The sequence below is a fragment of the Dendropsophus ebraccatus genome, chromosome 2, assembly GCF_027789765.1.
Source record: "Dendropsophus ebraccatus isolate aDenEbr1 chromosome 2, aDenEbr1.pat, whole genome shotgun sequence".
Classification (NCBI taxonomy): Eukaryota; Metazoa; Chordata; class Amphibia; order Anura; family Hylidae; genus Dendropsophus; species Dendropsophus ebraccatus.
In genome coordinates this window covers 210160040-210178277 of record NC_091455.1, presented here as the reverse complement: position 1 = coordinate 210178277, position 18238 = coordinate 210160040, and the positions used below count along the sequence as shown (strand labels likewise).

The following is an 18238-nucleotide window of genomic DNA, read 5'->3' as shown; positions in this document are numbered from 1 at the left end:
AACGAGCCTTCTAACCCGTTCAGCCAATCAAAAGGAGGCTTCAGGCGCACTGAAGGAAACAAACGTCAGGGCTCACGTTCCGCCATTACAGATATGGGCATAATTATATTACCGTATCCCGCTATTCTTCATGTAATTCTTATAAAAGATATTAAAATGGTGAATTAATCAATAAGATAAATAAGGATAAGTAGAAGAGAAGAATAAAGGCTTTCTACTATTTATATAGAAGGAACTATAAAGGAGGTGGAACTCTTGTTGAGGGATTGGGGAAGTATTTCTTTGCTGGACTGAGGCGCATGCGCTGTTGGGAACGTTGAACAAACTACGTCATATTATTGAGTCACCTGAGTGACAGTTAAAGGGGGAGTGACTGTGATCTATAAGAGTGCGGAGGGCTCCAGCCAGGCTGGCACTGAGGTAAATGAGTCTGGGAGCAGCAATGGGGTAATAGAACGGTGTATAGGACCTGATAGCAGGAGTGAGGTAATAGAACGGTGTATAGGACCTGATAGCAGGAGTGAGGTAATAGAACGGTGTATAGGACCTGATAGCAGGAGTGAGGTAATAGAACGGTGTATAGGTCCTGATAGCCGTGAGGTAATAGAACGGTGTATAGGTCCTGATAGCAGGAGTGAGGTAATAGAACGGTGTATAGGACCTGATAGCAGGAGTGAGGTAATAGAACGGTGTATAGGTCCTGATAGCCGTGAGGTAATAGAACGGTGTATAGGACCTGATAGCAGGAGTGAGGTAATAGAACGGTGTATAGGTCCTGATAGCAGTGAGGTAATAGAACGGTGTATAGGACCTGATAGCAGGAGTGAGGTAATAGAACGGTGTATAGGTCCTGATAGCCGTGAGGTAATAGAACGGTGTATAGGTCCTGATAGCCGTGAGGAAATAGTAGAGTGTATAGGTCCTGATAGCAGTGAGGTAATAGTATAGTGTATAGGTCCTGATAGCAGTGAGATAATAGAACTGTGTATAGGTCCTGATAGCAGTGAGGTAATAGAACAATGTATAGGTCCTAATAGCAGTGAGGTAATAGTATAGTGTATAGGTCCTGATAGCCGTGAGGAAATAGTAGAGTGTATAGGTCCTGATAGCAGTGAGGTAATAGAACGGTGTATAGGTCCTAATAGCAGTGAGGTAATAGTATAGTGTATAGGTCCTGTTAGCCGTGAGGAAATAGAACAATGTATAGGTCCTGATAGCAGTGAGGTAATAGAACGATGTATAGGTCCTAATAGCAGTGAGGTAATAGAACTGTGTATAGGTCCTGATAGCCGTGAGGTAATAGTATAGTGTATAGGTCCTGATAGCCGTGAGGTAATAGTATAGTGTATAGGTCCTGATAGCCGTGAGGTAATAGTATAGTGTAAAGGTCCTGATAGCCGTGAGGTAATAGTATAGTGTATAGGTCCTGATAGCAGTGAGGGATTAGTATAGTGTATAATAATAATAATTTTTATTTATATAGCGCCAACAGATTCCGCAGCACTTTACAATTCTGGGGGTACATACATAGCCAAAAAATAGACATTACAGAAATATACATATAATTATCCATGTGAGTGAGGTCCCTGCTCGCATGCATGAGCTTACAGAGACTATTAGGAGGGGGTTTGAGACAAAATGGCAGAGGGGCAAAGTCCTTCCTTTTTAGCATGGTCCGGCCATCTTTATAAAAATATGGAACGCTTCACAAATTTGCGTCCTGATAGCAGTGAGGTAATAGAATGGTCTATGGGTCCTGATAGCAGTGAGGTAATAGAATGGTCTATAGATCCTGATAGCAGTGAGGTAATAGAATGGTCTATGGATCCTGATAGCAGTGAGGTAATAGAATGGTGTATGGATCCTTATACCAGTGTAATAGAATGGTGTATAGAGCTGATACCAGTGATGGAATAGAATGGTCTATAGATCCTGATACCAGTAATGGGTATTATCATTATTTATTTATAAAGCGCCCTTAATTCCAGAGCGCTATACAGGAGACAGGGGTAACAAACAAGAACATTACAAGATCAAAACACATTACATGAAGGCAGATGGCAGACTGATACATGGGAAGACAACCCTGCCCGCGAGGGCTTACAATCCATAAGGTACGGGGAGAGAAACAGGAGGTAAAGTGCAGCCAGTCACAGTGTGATGCAGAATTATTGAAGGTTGTAGCCTTGTTTGAAGAGATGGGTTTTCAGGTTACTTTTGAAGGACTTGATGGTGGATGAGAGACGGATATGTCGGGGTAGCGACTTCCAGAGTATGGGGGAGGCTCGGGCAAAGTCTTGGAGGCGGTTGTGTGAGGTACGAACAAGGGGGGAGCGCAGACGGAGGTCACTGGAGGATCGAAGGTTGCATGAGGGACGGTGGCGGGATATCAGGTCAGAGATGTACGGAGGGGACAGGTTGTGGATGGGCTTGTACATCATGGTCAACAATTTAAAGTGAATACCTTGGGCAATGGGGAGCCAGTGGAGGGATTGGCAGAGGGGAGAGGCAGAGGCAAAGCGAGGGGAAAAGTGGATTAGTCGGGCAGAAGAGTTACGGATAGACTGGAGGGGATCAAGGGAGTTAGATGGAAGGCCAGAAAGGAGGATATTACAGTAGTCCAAGCAGGAAATAATGAGAGCATGGACCAGCAGTTTGGTGGAGTCGGGTGAGAAAAGATCGGATTCTGGAAATGTTTTTGAGGTGAAAGCGGCAGAAGGTGGTCAGGGCCTGAATATGTAAATTAAAGGACAGGGTAGAATCAAAGGTGACCCCAAGGCAGCGGACTTGGGGGACAGGGGATAGAGTGCAGTCATTGATAGTGATTGACAGATTAGATGGCAGGGTGGGGCGGGATGTGAGAAAAAAGATTAGTTCTGTTTCGTCCATGTTGAGTTTTAGAAAGCTGGAAGAGAAGAAGGAAGATATGGCCAATAGACACTCTGGAATCCTAGATAGCAAAGAGGTGACATCCGGACCAGAGAGGTAGATCTGGGTGTCATCGGCGTAGAGGTGGTACCTGAAGCCGTGAGATTCTATGATATGTCCCAGGCCAGAGGTGTAGACTGAGAAGAGAAGAGGCCCGAGTACAGAGCCTTGGGGAACACCTTGGGATAGAACGGTGTATAGATCCTGATACCAGTGATGGGATAGAATGGTGTATAGATCCTGATACTAGTGTATTAGAATGGTCTATAGATCCTGATACCAGTGATGGGATAGAACGGTGTATAGAGCTGATACCAGTGATTGAATAGAATGGTCTATAGACCCTGATACCAGTGATGGAATAGAATGGTCTATAGATCCTGATACCAGTGATGGAATAGAATGGTCTATAGATCCTGATACCAGTGATGGGATAGAACGGTGTATAGATCCTGATACCAGTGATGGGATAGAACGGTGTATAGATCCTGATACCAGTGATGGGATAGAATGGTGTATAGATCCTGATACCAGTGATGAAATAGAATGGTGTATAGATCCTGATACTAGTGTAATAGAATGTTCTATAGATCCTGATACCAGTGATGGGATAAAATGGTGTATAGATCCTGATACCAGTGATGGGATAGAACGGTGTATAGAGCTGATACCAGTGTAATAGAATGGTATATAGAGCTGATACCAGTGGTGGGATAGAACGTTGTATAGATCCTGATACCAGTGATGGATTAGAATGGTGTATCGAGCTGTTACCAATGTACATTTGTGCTCAAAAGATTACATACCCAGCAGAATTGTTGCTTTCTTGTCCTTTTTTCAGAGAATATAAATGATAAAATAAAAGCCTTTTTCCAACTCATGGTGAGTGGTCGGTGAAGCCATTTATTATCAAACTGCTGTGTTTTTCTCTTTTTAAATTATAATCACAACCACAAAGATCCAAATGACCCTGATCACAAGTTCCCACCCCCTGATGATTTTGGGGCTGATAACTTGCACAGAATTTGACACAAATGGATTTGAATGGCTACTAAAGGTAACGTCCTCATCTGTGACCGGGCTGCTTGTAATCTGTGTGTACATAAAAGCTGAGGGAGTTCCAGGGATGCAGACAGACCCTCGCATCTTTCATCCGGCCACTGATGTTTCTGGATTGTGAGTCACGGGGAAAGCAAAAGAATTGTCAACAAATCTACGGGAAAAGGTCGCTGCACTGTATAAAACAGGAAAGGGATACAAAAGGATATCCAAGCAATTGATAATGCCAGTTGGCAGTGTTCTAACTGTGATTAACAAATGGAAAATCAGGACTCTCTGAAAACTAGCGGTGTGGCTGATTCAAGATGCGCAAATGCCACAAAGTATCTCACCTACAATACACCAAACAGCACAGAGACAAGCCTCAAAACTTCTGGAACAAAGTCATTGGAGTGATGAGACCAAAGTCTTACTTTTTGGCCACAACCATAACCGTTACATTTGGAGAGGTGTCTGCAAGACCACCAAGTGGAACCATTCCTGCTGTAAAGCACGGGGGCTGGATCACTGATGGTTTGGGGATGTGTGAGCTACAAAGGCAAAGGAAACTTGGTCAAAGTTGGAGGAAAGATAAATGCAGTCGTTTATCGGCCAATACTAGAGGGAAATTTGCACTCATCAGTCTGGAGGCAGCGCATGGGACGTACTTGGACGTTCCAAGATGACAACGATTCAAAACACAAGGCCAAGTCGACATCTCAGTCTCCTGACCTCAATATCATTGAGCCACACTGCAGAGATCTCAGGCCCGCAGTTCATGCAAGACAGCCCAGGAGTGTTCAGGAACTGGAGGCTTTTTGCGAAGAGGAATGGGCGGCTTTACCATCTGAGAAAATAAAGAGCCTCATCCACAACTACCACAAAAGAGTCCAAGCTGTCATTGATGTTAGAGGGGCAATAAACTGTATTAAGAACTGGGGGATGTAAACTTTTGATTAGGGTCGTTTGGATTTTTTTGGTTGTCATTATGATTTAAAAAGAGAAAACACAGTAGTTTCATAATTAATGGCTTCATCCGACCACTAACCATGAGTGGGAAAAAGTTTTTGTAATGTCCCTTTTTCAGAAAATATGAATGATAATACGGCAAAAATTCTGTATGTAAACTTTTGATCATAGCTGTAATAGAACTGTATAGAGCTGATACCAGCATAATAGAATGGTGCATAGAGCTGATATCAGTGTAATAGAATGGTGTATGGATCCTGATACCAGTGTAATAGAATGGTTTATAGAGCTGATACCAGTGATGGAATAGAATGGTGTATAGAGCTGATATCAGTGATGGAATAGAATGGTGTATAAATCCTGATACTAGTGTATTAGAAGGGTGTGTAGATCCTGATACCAGTGATGGAATAGAATGGTGTATAGATCCTGATACCAGTGATGAAATAGAATGGTGTATAGATCCTGATACCAGTGTAATAGAATGCTATGTAGTGGAGTCTGCAGAGACCAAACCTCATCTGGTAATCGCACAACAACTGTGCCCGCCAGGGGGGCTCCATGACATGGGAGCCTGTGGCTGAGCAGCTGCATGCACGCCTTACACCAACCATGTTACTACCACACATGGCTTATTACTTGGTATTGTTACTTGCTTTAATGTTCTTTAACCTTTTTAAATTATTTTTTTGTTTTGATTTTAAAGGGCCAGTTACTTAGCTCCACAATGTTCAGCTTCTTCCGGAAAAACCAAGATACAAAGAAAAGTCAGTCGGCAGACAAAGACGCTGATGCTTTTGTTTTCCTGGGTAAGTAGTTATTATACAGATATGCAGAGAGATGTTCCAGCTTTTGTCTATGAACCCTACTACTGGTATAGTATCTTGACGTCTTATTAGACAGGGATGGGGGAACCTCTGGCCCTACAGCTGTTGCATAACTACAATTTCCTTCACTTTGGTTGTCCGGGCATGATGGAAATTGAAGTTTTGCAACAGCTGGTGGACATGAAGTTTCCCCATCCACATTACAGGAGGTTTAGCTTAGGACTTCTCCATGAGATGTTTAGCAGTTGCAGAACTACAACTCCCAGCATGCCCTGAGAGCTAAATACAGAGAGTTGTAGTTTTGCAATAGCTGAACCTGTAGCTCAGGTTATGTAGACTGGAAAAATTTCCTGCAGATAGTAGTATCTCTACAGGGGATAATGGTCACTCAATACAGGAGGGGGGGGGACACCAGATTCCCCAAATCTTACAGGTCGCCAGTGCAAATCCCAATGACATGGTTTATATTCTGTGTGACTTTCTCATGATGGGGTTAATCACATTCATGTGCTCAATGTATAGAAATGCATGGGGCCAGTGTATGATCGTCCTTCAGCAAGAACTATGCTTCTCTGCCGTCAGCTTCAGGGCATGCTGGGAGTTGTAGTTTTGCAACAGTTGAGCATTGAATAGACAATGTGCAGTTCTCCTCAAATGCACAAGGTGGCAGCATCATTTCTGTTATATTGTTCGATGATGATTTCCTTACAGAGTCTTCATATTTAATGCAGGGATGGGGAACCTTCAGCTTTTGCAGAACTACAATTCCCATCATGCCTGGACAGCCAAAGGCATTATGGGAATTGTGGTTTTACAACAGGGATGGGAATGAAAGTTTTCTATCCATGCTCTCATGTCCTGCCTAGCAGCTACAATACTAGGGAAAGGGTGGGTGCTGTGTTCTACAGCCGGTAGTTTTGAACCCTCTCTGCCCCCCCCCCCCCCTCCCAGGTAAATACTTTTTCACGTATCTCCATATACATTTACACCCACAGGTGTTGCTGATATCGGGGATGTCTCTTATTACGCTCCGGCACTATTATAAGCACCACACACCCTTTGTAGTTGTGGAGGCAGAGATTCTCTTGTGTTTGTGTTGCAGCCTATAACATTGTTAGGAACCTGTTTGTCCAGGAAAGAGATGGCGTTCACATTGACCACGTGCTGGCACAGACCAGGCAGCGTCCATTAACCCCTTAGTCTGTATAGATGGGTGGTCTTTATAAATAGGGGGTATGGTCTGTGGTCAATATAGATGAGGGTAGAATGAGATCGGGTTTGGGGGTCTGTGTAAATAGGGGATCTATATAGATGGGGGTCTGGTGTCTGTATAAATGGGGGAACTATATAGATGGGGGTCTGGTGTCTGTATAATTGGGGGATCTATATAGATGGGGGTCTGGTGTCTGTATAATTGGGGGATCTATATAGATGGGGGTCTGGTGTCTATAAATAGAGGAATCTATATAGATAGGGGTCTGGTGTCTGTATAAATAGGGGAATCTATATAGATGGGGGTCTGGTATCTGTATAAATAGGGGAATCTATATAGATGGGGGTCTGGTGTTGGTATAATTGGGGGATCTATATAGATGGGTGGGCTCTGGTGTGGGGCCTGTATAGATTGAGGAGCTGTCGGAGCCCCTTCTTGACGGTTTCCTCACTGTATATACTGTATATAGCCGGGCAGCACATGCTGGAGCTCATCTACCGGAGGTCACAAACCTTTTACCTTTTAAATTGTAATGAAATTCCTGAAATGCCGCCCTGCGCTTACCACCCTGATGATACTGTCTCTGCGAACCTACAGCAGCGTGATTCACTAAGCTGAACCATGTGAAATAGCTGAAATTATTGGACATATTAACCTTTTTATCATCTCTTTCACCCCCAGTGTTACTGTAATCACAGAACCTCAGATCTGGGCTTATACTGTATAATACTGGTGTATATAGGAGCGTACAGGATAGTCTGGTGTATACAGGAGCTTACATGATAGCCTAGGGCTGGTGTATACAGGAGCGTACATAATAGCCCAGGGCTGGTGTATACAGGAGCGTACAGGATAGTCTGGTGTATACAGGAGCGTACAGGATAGTCTGGTGCATACAGGAGCATACAGGATAGTCTGGTGCATACAGGAGCGTACAGGATAGTCTGGTGTATACAGGAGCGTACAGGATAGTCTGTATACAGGAGCATACAGGATAGTCTGGTGTATACAGCAGCGTACAGGATGGTTCATGTCTTGTGTATACAGGAGTTTACAGGATAGGCCATATCTGGTGTGTACAGGAGTCAACATGAGGGTCCATGTCTTATGTATACAGGAGTGTACATGATAGCCAGCGGCTCCGGGTCTGGTGTATAAAGGAGCGTACAAGATAGTCTGGTGTATACATGTAAATTGTACGACATGCATATAGGAGTTTGGTTGTAGTATTGCTGGGGTTTGCCCTATGGATGTCAGTGGTTCTGCAAGTAGTTCCATGGCATGTGTACACACATCCTGTGGCCCCTCCTTGTTCTCCCCTTCCCATCTCCCAGCACATGGGGCCCCTGTACTTTTCTCACATCACATGGGGTACAGTGTAGACTAATCCCTTCCCATATCCCGGCACTCGGCCCCCTGTATGTTCTTCATTCTCTTCTCGGCCCCCCGTACGGCAGGTACAGTATAGACTAATTACAGCACCCGGACCCCCGTACCTCAGGTACAGTATAGACTAATCCCAGCACCCGGCCCCCCGTACCTCAGGTACAGTATAGACTAATCCCTGCACCTCGCCCCCCGTAAAGCAGGTACAGTATAGACTACCCTATCACCCGGCCCCCCCGTAAGGCAGGTACAGTATAGACTTATCCTATCCCCCGCCCCGCCCCCCCCCCCCGTACCTCAGGTACAGTATAGGCTAATCCCTGCACCTGTCCCCCCGTACGGCAGGTACAGTATAGACTAATCCCTGCACCTGGACCCCCGTACGGCAGGTACAGTATAGACTAATCCCAGCATCCGCTCCCCCTGTACGGCAGGTACAGTATAGACTAATTCCAGCCCCCGGCCCCCCCGTACGGCAGGTACAGTATAGACTAATCCCAGCACCTGGCCCCCCGCATGGCAGGTACAGTATAGACTAATCCCAGCACCTGGCCCCCCTTACGGCAGGTACAGTATAGACTAATCCCAGCACCTGGCCCCCCTTACGGCAGGTACAGTATAGACTTATCCCAGCACCTGGCCCCCCCGCATGGCAGGTACAGTATAGACTAATCCCAGCATCCGCCCCCCCCCCCCCCCCCCCCCCTGTACGGCAGGTACAGTATAGACTAATCCCTGCACCTGGCCCCCTGCATGGCAGGTACAGTATAGACTAATCCCAGCACCTGGCCCCCCGCATGGCCGGTACAGTATAGACTAATCCCAGCATCCCCCCCCCCCTGTACGGCAGGTACAGTATAGACTAATCTCAGCTAATAAACATTTATTGCAAACAAATGTTCTTAATCTTCAGCAAATTGTGAGGAGACGTCTGATCCTGAGATTAACTGTTCTGATGATCTGCAGATTATTTGTCCGCTCTCTGATGTAGTTGGCAGATTTACATACAGTATAATCCCAGGTCGCCTCGTTTTATGTCTCGTTTTATGTCTCATCACATTACACTTAAAGCGACTCTGTACCCACGATCTGACCCCCCTAAACCACTTGTACCTTCAGATCCAAGATCTGTCCTGGTGTCCGTTCAGCAGGTGATGCAGTTATTGTTCTAAAAAACAACTTTTAAACTTGTAGCCTGTGCCAAACGGGAGTATCTGTGCCCTAACTTTGCACCACCCCTCCGTCCCTCCTCCCCACCCTCTTAGGAATGCTACTGGAACATTTTCTCCATGCTGAACACTGCACAGGTGCCTTAACAATCCAGCCCATGTGCCGTGCTGACACAGGTGGGGAATAGGAGGCAATCTGCCAGTGGCATTCCTAATGATGAAGAGGGTGGGGAGGAGGGACAGAGGGGTGGTGCACAGTTAGGGCACAGATACTCCCGTTTGGCACGGGGCTCCAAGTTTAAAAGTAGTTTTTTAGGATAATAACTGCATCACCTGCCCAAAGGACCCCAGGACAGATCTTGGATTAAAAGCAGCTATCCGAAGGTACAAGTGGTTTGGGGGGGGTCAGATTGTGAGTACAGAGTTGTTTTAAAGGGGCATTACCTGTGCATTCTGTTGTTCCCTGGTATCAGCCACATCAGAATTACTGGCAGATCTTTTATCAGCATGAAAACCTGATTTTAACCATAATAACTCATGGGAATCTCTACCTTTATAATACCATGTCCATTCTGAGCTCCAAACATCTGGCTTAGACATGAAGGTAAAGGTGGTATTCCCAGTAGGCCTCCTGCTCCATATGTTCTGTTACAGAAGGAAAGCCTCCTATTGGTCAGTGTAATGGAGGGCTCAGTCGTATATTTACAATGAGCACCATGTAATACCGCTTTTCTCCTGTAGTGGCCGCTGCCTATTCCATATACCAGGTCTATGGATATCAGGTGATCGCCATGTAATACCACATTTCTCCTGTAGTGGGCACTGCCTCTTCCATATACCAGGTCTATGGATAGCAAGTGATCGCTATATAATACTGCATTTCTCCTGTAGTGGCCACAACTTGTTTCAGACCTGCAGATGTCAGCTGACTGCCAGTTCTCATTATCATTTAAAGTGACAGTGTAATCAGAAGGTTAATTATTGTATAAATATTATTTTTATGTTAAACATTTTTTTTAAGAATTTTTGGTGACATTTTTTTTCTAATTTTCATTTTTTTTTAATCAATATTATAAAATAATCCTGATATCTTGCGCTTTTCATTCTCACCACTGGGGCTAAAACTAAGCTGAGACTTCCTCTTGTATCTGTGGTGATAAGAGGAGGCTGCTGTAAAGTGATCTGTACAGCATTGCAGCGTCATGTGACACCAGTAGATAGAGGAGACAATAGCAGCTCCCTGGGGAATGACCTCTTCACAGGTCACAGAGCGTGCTCAGTAATGCTTCACATTCATCTCAAGGGGACAGTGTCTGTCTATTGTCTTCTATGTCCATGAGGCTTGCTGTAAAGCATGTCACTAAATGCTGTTAAACTGCTTAGGCAATATGGCCGCCCCCATTACAATGTACAAAAAGTGAAATACAAAAAAATTACAGTCAGAAAAAAAAGAAAAAAAGATTACAATAAAAGAACAACTTTTAGTATCTTGACTCTAATCAGAGAAAGAAAATTCTGGTGACCCATTCCCTTTAAGGGTCAATATTAACCTTTTAAAGGAACAAAAATCCCAAATCTAACACTTGCCTGCTGCCTATATGAGATGATAGAGACAATAGCAGAAGGTACAGAGCAGTCCTGCTGGGCTGGGGGACAGGGAGGTCTCTGTGTACATGGCATTGTATGTCTAGAGTTCATGGCTTTGTCTGTTAGCGGCCTGGCCTATGTCAGAAACCTCGGCGGCTTATCATGGAATGTATACGTGGGAATATGTATAAAAAGCCTGTTGTCTGCCTATAAAGGTGCAGCAGCGTTATAAGGAGCGGCTAAAAGGATTATAATCATAGCAGTGACACCTCTCAGTCCATGAGACGGGATGGCGGGGAGCTTACATGCTGACATATACCTGCCCGGAGCGCTTCCCTGCTCATTTGCCGCACACAGTGCTGCGGGGCTTGTTAACGGACGTGTCTGACCACTCCTCTCTCCATTCACAATACTGTACATGCACACTCAGCTGAGCTATGAATAGCTGTAGCCAAACAAGAATCTGTAATGTGCTCAGGTCAACATAAAAAAGAAAGATACTCGCCTTCCTCACTCCCCTGCTACTGTGGTTGTCACGCAGTCCCAGTCCCGATGTGCAGAACTTCTGAAATCAGCCTGAGACACTGCCTGCTCTGCCAATCAGCAGCCAAACCAGAACAACAACGTGGCCACTGATTGGCTGAGGCTGATATTTATATTTATATATATATATATATATATATATATATATATATATATATATATTTACATTGAGCAGTTTAGCCAGAATTTACCTTCGGGCTTACCCACACTGAGTAAAAGAGGTGGATTCGGCACCAAATTTCACTCGAAAATCCGCCCCTTTAAATTGAGCAAAGCACTTTTCCATTGTTTTCACTGGGCTTTGCGCTGTGCTTCTCACACAGTGGAATTTCCGTCGCAGATCCGCTTTCTGCCCAAAGAAGTGACATGTTACTACTTTAGCCCCGTTCACACTGAGCAAGAACGGCAAAATTCCCGCCGTGCTCAGTGTCTCACTGTAAGTGAAGGAGAGGGCGCGTGCGCACATCCGCTGCCGCCGTTCTACGCTCAAAGAAATGACATGTCATTTGCTAGAGCGGACAGCGGTGGCAGCGGAGGAGCGCACGCCCTCTCCTTCACTCAAAGCAGCACACTGAGCATGGAGTGCTCCGCCGCGGAACTCCGACGTTTTTGTTCAGTGTGAACGGGGCCTATGGGTGGTTTCCGCTAGAGGAATCCTATAGAATACAATGAGGCTTGAATTCTGCTTGCATTCTGCTCCTATTCTGCCAGAGCAGAATAGAAGAGGAATTTCAAGCAGAAATCTTGGGTGCCTTCATTCTCTTATAGACAATGCATGGGGCTTGGGGTGACCTATGTGACAATCCATGCAATAGGTCAGACTCCCACCCCCCCAGCGATCAGACACTGGTCTCAAACGTGGTTAAGATATTACATTACTTCGTTTTATAACTTTATTAAAGGGATACTCCAGCGGGGGGCACTTTTTTGCTGGGACCGGGGAGGAGGTGGCCGAGGGAAAAGACGTGCACTCACCTCCCCGATTCCAGCGGCGGGTCCCGCATCGCGGCGCTCCGGTGTCCGCTTCCGGGTGTCTGACGCGGGCCCGAGACATGACGTCTCAGGTCTGCTCAGCCACTCAGTGAAGGAGGCGGGATCCGTTTCAAGTCTGCTCAGATCCCGCCTCCTTCACTGAGTGGCTGAGCGGACTTGAGACATCACGTCTCGGGCCCACGTCAGACACCCAGAAGCGGGCGGGAACCGGGCACCGGAGCGCCGCGGTGCAGGACCCGCTGCTGGAATCGGGGAGGTGAGTGCACGTCTTTTCCTCGGCCACCTCCTCCCCGGTCCCAGCAAAAAAGTGACCCCCCCCCCCCCCCGCTGGAGTACCCCTTTAAAGAAAGGATTGTTTTTATTAATATGTGCACTTTCGGTCACTGTCCATGTCAAGAACTGTCCCGAGCAAGAGAAGTTTTCTATGGGGATTTGCTGCTGCTCTGGACAGTTCCTGACGTGGACAGAGGTGGCAGCAGAGAAAACTGTGTCATACTGGAAAGAATACACCACTTCCTGCAGGACATACAGCAGCTGATAAGTACTGGAAAATTGTAAATTTTTAAACAGAAGTAAATCACAAATCTCTGGCACTTTCTGAAACCGATTGATTTAAAAAAAAAAAAAAAAAATCGCCAGAGTACCCCTTTAAGGGGTCAAATGTAGTTTGTTTGGATTTTATATCCCTAGGGAAAAGGTGTCAAACCCACAGCCCTCCAGCTCTCGCAAAACGACAATTTCGCTTTGGCTCAGCAGGCATGATGGGAACTGTAGTTTTGTGACAGCTAAAGGGCCGCAACTTTGACACCTTTGCTCTATAGGGTCACTACCCTTCCATGTATAGGTCTGTCTGATCCAGAACAATCCATAATCCTGCACCAGACGTTGCCATGTACAGATCAAGTAACGTCCCTTTTGTTTCTCCTACAGGACAGACCCCTGCTGAGCGTAGGGACTCAGCACCCCCGTTCCCTGGGAGCGATCTCTCCTACAATCTTCCTTACCAGGTAACGCAGCGCCAGTGCTCAGGATCTCCAGAAATGCTTTTTGGCTTTTGGTTCTCCGCCAATCCCCCCCCCCCCCCCGGCCTTTCAGAATTAAAAGCTTTGGAAACCAAGAAAGGTCAATGAATAATGGAAGTGTATGAGTTTCAAGTGAGTGGCGTCGCCGGGCTTCTTGGAGCATGGACGATTCAAGGAATTCTTACCACAAGAAGCTTCATAGTATTCCGGCCCGGTGTGGATATCACATGCACAATACACGTATACAGCCGCCTGATCATCCCAGGGATGCGGATCAATCATTGACTATTAGCAAGTGATGACAGTCACTAATAACAGGGCTTATATATACATAGAATATTACAGTCACATTACTACATGGCATTACTGATGCTGTGTTATTCTCCTGAGCTGTATTCACAATTCTGCCTGTGGTTATTGGAAAGTTCCCTGACAGACACATTTCATGCATCATAGAAGAGCAATATATGAATACAGTATATTACAGATGACTAGAGAAAGCTCTGCTGGGGTATTTGTGAATTTTTCTACTTGTATTCTTGTATATAGGAGCAGTATTATAGTAGTTATATTCCTGTATATAGGGAGCAGTATTATAGCAGATATATTCCTGTATAAAGGAGCAGTATTATAGTAGTTATATTCCTGTATATAGGGAGCAGTATTATAGTAGTTATATTCCTGTATAAAGGAGCAGTATTATAGTAGTTATATTCTTGTATATAGGGAGCAGTATTATAGTAGTTATATTCCTGTATATATGAGCAGTATTATAGTAGTTATATTCCTGTATATAGGAGCAGTATTATAGTAGTTATATTCCTGTATATAGGGAGCAGTATTATAGCAGATATATTCCTGTATAAAGGAGCAGTATTATAGTAGTTATATTCTTGTATATAGGAGCAGTATTATAGTAGTTATATTCTTGTATATAGGAGCAGTATTATAGTAGTTATATTCCTGTATATACGAGCAGTATTATAGTAGTTATATTCTTGTATATAGGAGCAGTATTATAGTAGTTATATTCTTGTATATAGGAGCAGTATTATAGTAGTTATATTCCTGTATATAGGAGCAGTATTATAGTAGTTATATTCCTGTATATAGGAGCAGTATTATAGTAGTTATATTCTTGTATATAGGAGCAGTATTATAGTAGTTATATTCCTGTATATAGGAGCAGTATTATAGTAGTTATATTCTTGTATATAGGAGCAGTATTTATTATATTATTATAGTAGTTATATAGTCACAATTTCTCATCTTCCTCTGCTTTTCTCTTTTAGTTGCCACCAGGAAACTTTACACAAGGAAACACCACTTTCTCTGGTGCTGCCAAACTGACCAGTCAGGCCTCAGAAGGTAACCCAGCTATGGCCGACTTGCTGAACGACATCCCCTTCATCCTTGCCCCCCATGTGTTGGAGGTGCAGAACATCTGCCAGGAGCTCCCGGAGCCAGTCCCAGTTTACAGCCTGGACGAGACTTTTGCCAGATTCCATTATGACTTCACCCTGGAGAACTCTGTGCTGTGCGGTCTCTGAGCCTGCGCTGTGACTCTTCTAACCTGTTCAGACACTTTATATGTGTGATCACCACTCACCCCATCTGTGTGGCTGCACTCACAGGAATATGACCACCTGTGGCCTCCATCCTAATGGCCCGGCCTAGTGTGGGCTGACACTCCATGCGTCCTTTCAGTTCACTTATAAGCTACTTCTTCACTCATATTACATTTTCATGATGGGACTGTGTGAAATTAACAGAGCAGTGGTGGAAAGCTATATGTATGTACATTTTAATTGCAGTGGACTGGTGCATTAAATCATTTTAGTTTTTGTGGTTAATGCTGAAATAGCAGTCACTCATTTTGCTCACTATTCTCACGTTCAGACATTTTATATAGAATTCATCTACATAAACTGTGCACTTACATTACTGATCCTGAGTTACATCCTGTATTATACTCCAGAGCTGCCCTCCCTATTCTGCTGGTGGGGTTACTGTGTACATACATTACATTACTGATCCTGAGTTACATCCTGTATTAGGGCCCTATTACACGGAACGATAATCTGCCCTATCCAGCTGATTATCGTTCCGTGTAATAAACACAACGATCAGCCGATGACAACGATCATCGGCTGATCGTTGATATAGGTTTGGACCTATAATTGTCGGGCGCCAACCGCGCATGGCTACGTGTAATAGTGTTGCGTGGCCGGCGGCTGACGATTTGCAAACTGCATACATTACCTATCCGTGGTTCAGGGCTCCTCTTGCGGTCTGCTTCTCCCCGGGTCCTGGCCTGTAGCTTTAGAGCGGCCTGTCTTAGCTGACAGGCCACTCAGCCAATCACTGGCCGGGACCGCCACAGGCAGTGATTGGCTGAGCGGCCTGTCAGCTATGACAGGCCACTTTGGAGCTGCAGCACAGGATCTGGGGAGAAGTGGACCACAAGAGGAGCCCTAAACAATAGATAGGATGTATGCAGTTTAAGCAATGTCCATGCAGCCCTTGTTAAACGATTATCGGGCCGTGTAATAGTACCCTTAAACTCCAGAGCTGCACTCACTATTCTGCTGGTGGGGTCACTGTGTACATACATTACATTACTTATCCTGAGTTACATCCTGTATTATACTCCAGAGCTGCACTCACTATTCTGCTAGTGGGGTCACTGTGCATGTACATTACATTGCTGATCCTGAGCTACACCCATGCTCTATGTTCAGGGTCAATGGTAGTTTATTTATCACCTCAGAATATCTTAATAAAATATGACTCCTTAAATTTATTCTTCCTGTTCTTAAAGGGGTTATCAAAACACAGCTACTTTCTCGCAAAGAACAGTGCCACCCATGCGCCCTGGTTGTTTGTGGTATTACAACTCTGGTCCATTCATTTCAGTGTAACAGAGCTTTATAGTCAGGTGTTGCTCGTTCTGAGAGCGGCCATGTTTTTCTGAGCCTGGATCACCACTCTTGGTGATTTTTTTCAGACTTTAGCTTCCTTCCCCCCCATTAGCTGTGGTGTTCTCTTTTTATGTATATAACGGATGGCTGGTTTTCCAGTATATATGGTTTATCATCGTATCTCAGTAATCGTCTACTTACATATCAGCCATATTGATCCCGGTGACCCTGTTATACAGTAGAGGAGCTTGGAGGTGAGTTCAGCGTCGGCCATCCACCATGTTGTTTCACGTCCTCACCTGTCTCCTGATCATAAGCACTGAGGAATATGTCCCTGTTGTATACATAAAGCATACCATCATCCATAATCTGATTACAGTATAATAGAAGGATCACTATGTTGGCGGTCATGCTGGTTGGACACAAGACCCTCGCGTTGCGGGTTTTACATCTTAGTTCCTTGGTGTGAATACCACAAACACCCTATGGACAGGGGTGGTGCTGGTTTTGCTATAAAGTAACTATATATTTTTTTTTCAATTCTCTAGAAACACAGAGTAGGTGGAGCTACAGTCAGTAGGGGGATTGGGCTCCAGTCAGAGAGGAGTAAATAGAGATACAGTCAGAGAGAAGAGGGGGTGGAGCTACAGTCAGAGAAGAGGGTGGGGCTATGGTCAGAGAGGAGGAGGTGGGGCTCCAGTCAGAGAGGAGTAAGTGGAGCTACAGTCAGAGGGTGGAGCTACAGTTGGAGGGGGTGGGGCTATGGTCAGAGAGGAGGGGGTGGGGCTACAGTCAGGAGGGGTGGAGCTGTAGTCAGAAAGGCGAGGTGGGGTAACAGTCAAAGAGGAAGGTAGAGCTACATTCAGAGAGGAGGAGGGTTGGGGCTACAGTCAGAGGAGGGGGTGGGGCTACAGTCAGAGGAGGGGGTGGGCCTATGGTCAGAGAGGAGGGGGTGGGGCTACAGTCAAGAGGGGTGGAGCTGTAGTCAGAGAGGAGAGATGGGGCTACAGTTAAAGAGGAGGAGGTGGAGCTTCATTCAGAGGAAAGAGGGTTGGGGCTACAGTCAGAGAGAAGGGGGTGGAGCTGCAGTTAGAGGGAAGAGATGGGGCTACAGTCAGAGGAGAGTGGGGCTACAGTCAGAGAGGAGGAGGGTTGGGGCTACAGTCAGAGAAGAGGGTGGGACTACAGTCAGAGAGGAGGGGGTGGAGCTACAGTCAGATGGATGGGGGTGGGGCTATGGTCTGAGAGGCGAGAGTGGGGCTACAGTCAGGAGGGGTGGAGTTGTAGTCAGAGGAGAGGTGGGGGTTCTGGGCAAAGAGAAGGGGGTGGAGCTACATTCAGAGAGGAGGAGGGTTGGGGCTACGGTTAGAGGGGAGGGGCTACTGTCAGAGGGGGATGGGGCTACAGTCAGAGGAGGGGGTTGGGCTACAGTCAGAGGAGGGGGTGGAGCTTTGATGATGTCCTTACTACTGACACTTGCACCCCAGATGTGACATCAACAAGAAGATTTTCCATGTAAATAAGCACACGTAAGAAAAGCAGCAACAGGAAATCATGGAGGCAAAAAAAAAAGGTTGGCGGAAACAACTAAGGGAGAGTATGGGATTACAATGGTGGTCTACTACAATAAGAAAAAAGGGTC

The 18238-nt window shown here is 45.5% G+C and overlaps 1 protein-coding gene across 3 annotated transcripts; it reads left to right on the top strand.

The window, feature by feature from the left end:
- The first annotated feature begins 78 nt into the window (after positions 1-78).
- On the top strand, positions 79-15528 carry UMAD1 (UBAP1-MVB12-associated (UMA) domain containing 1). 3 transcript variants are annotated; one of them, XM_069960617.1, is made up of 4 exons: positions 79-132; positions 5642-5744; positions 13584-13660; positions 14968-15528. In XM_069960617.1, the coding sequence occupies exons 1-4, from the start codon at positions 94-96 to the stop codon at positions 15223-15225; spliced, it is 477 nt and encodes a 158-aa protein (XP_069816718.1). In that variant the 5' UTR covers positions 79-93; the 3' UTR covers positions 15226-15528. The 3 variants fall into 3 exon arrangements, with proteins under 3 accessions (XP_069816718.1, XP_069816719.1, XP_069816717.1); XM_069960618.1 differs by lacking the exon at positions 79-132 and adding an exon at positions 313-420; XM_069960616.1 differs by lacking the exon at positions 79-132 and adding an exon at positions 2016-2114.
- The last annotated feature ends 2710 nt before the right edge of the window (positions 15529-18238 follow it).

Excerpts from the sequence above, each read along its gene's own strand:
- UMAD1 (XM_069960616.1), top strand. The coding sequence starts at position 2,073 with ATGGGAAGACAACCCTGCCCGCGAGGGCTTACAATCCATAAG. Across the intron at positions 2,115-5,641 it reads GAGGGCTTACAATCCATAAG|GGCCAGTTACTTAGCTCCAC; the intron begins GTACGGGGAGAG and ends TTGATTTTAAAG. Across the intron at positions 5,745-13,583 it reads TGATGCTTTTGTTTTCCTGG|GACAGACCCCTGCTGAGCGT; the intron begins GTAAGTAGTTAT and ends TTTCTCCTACAG.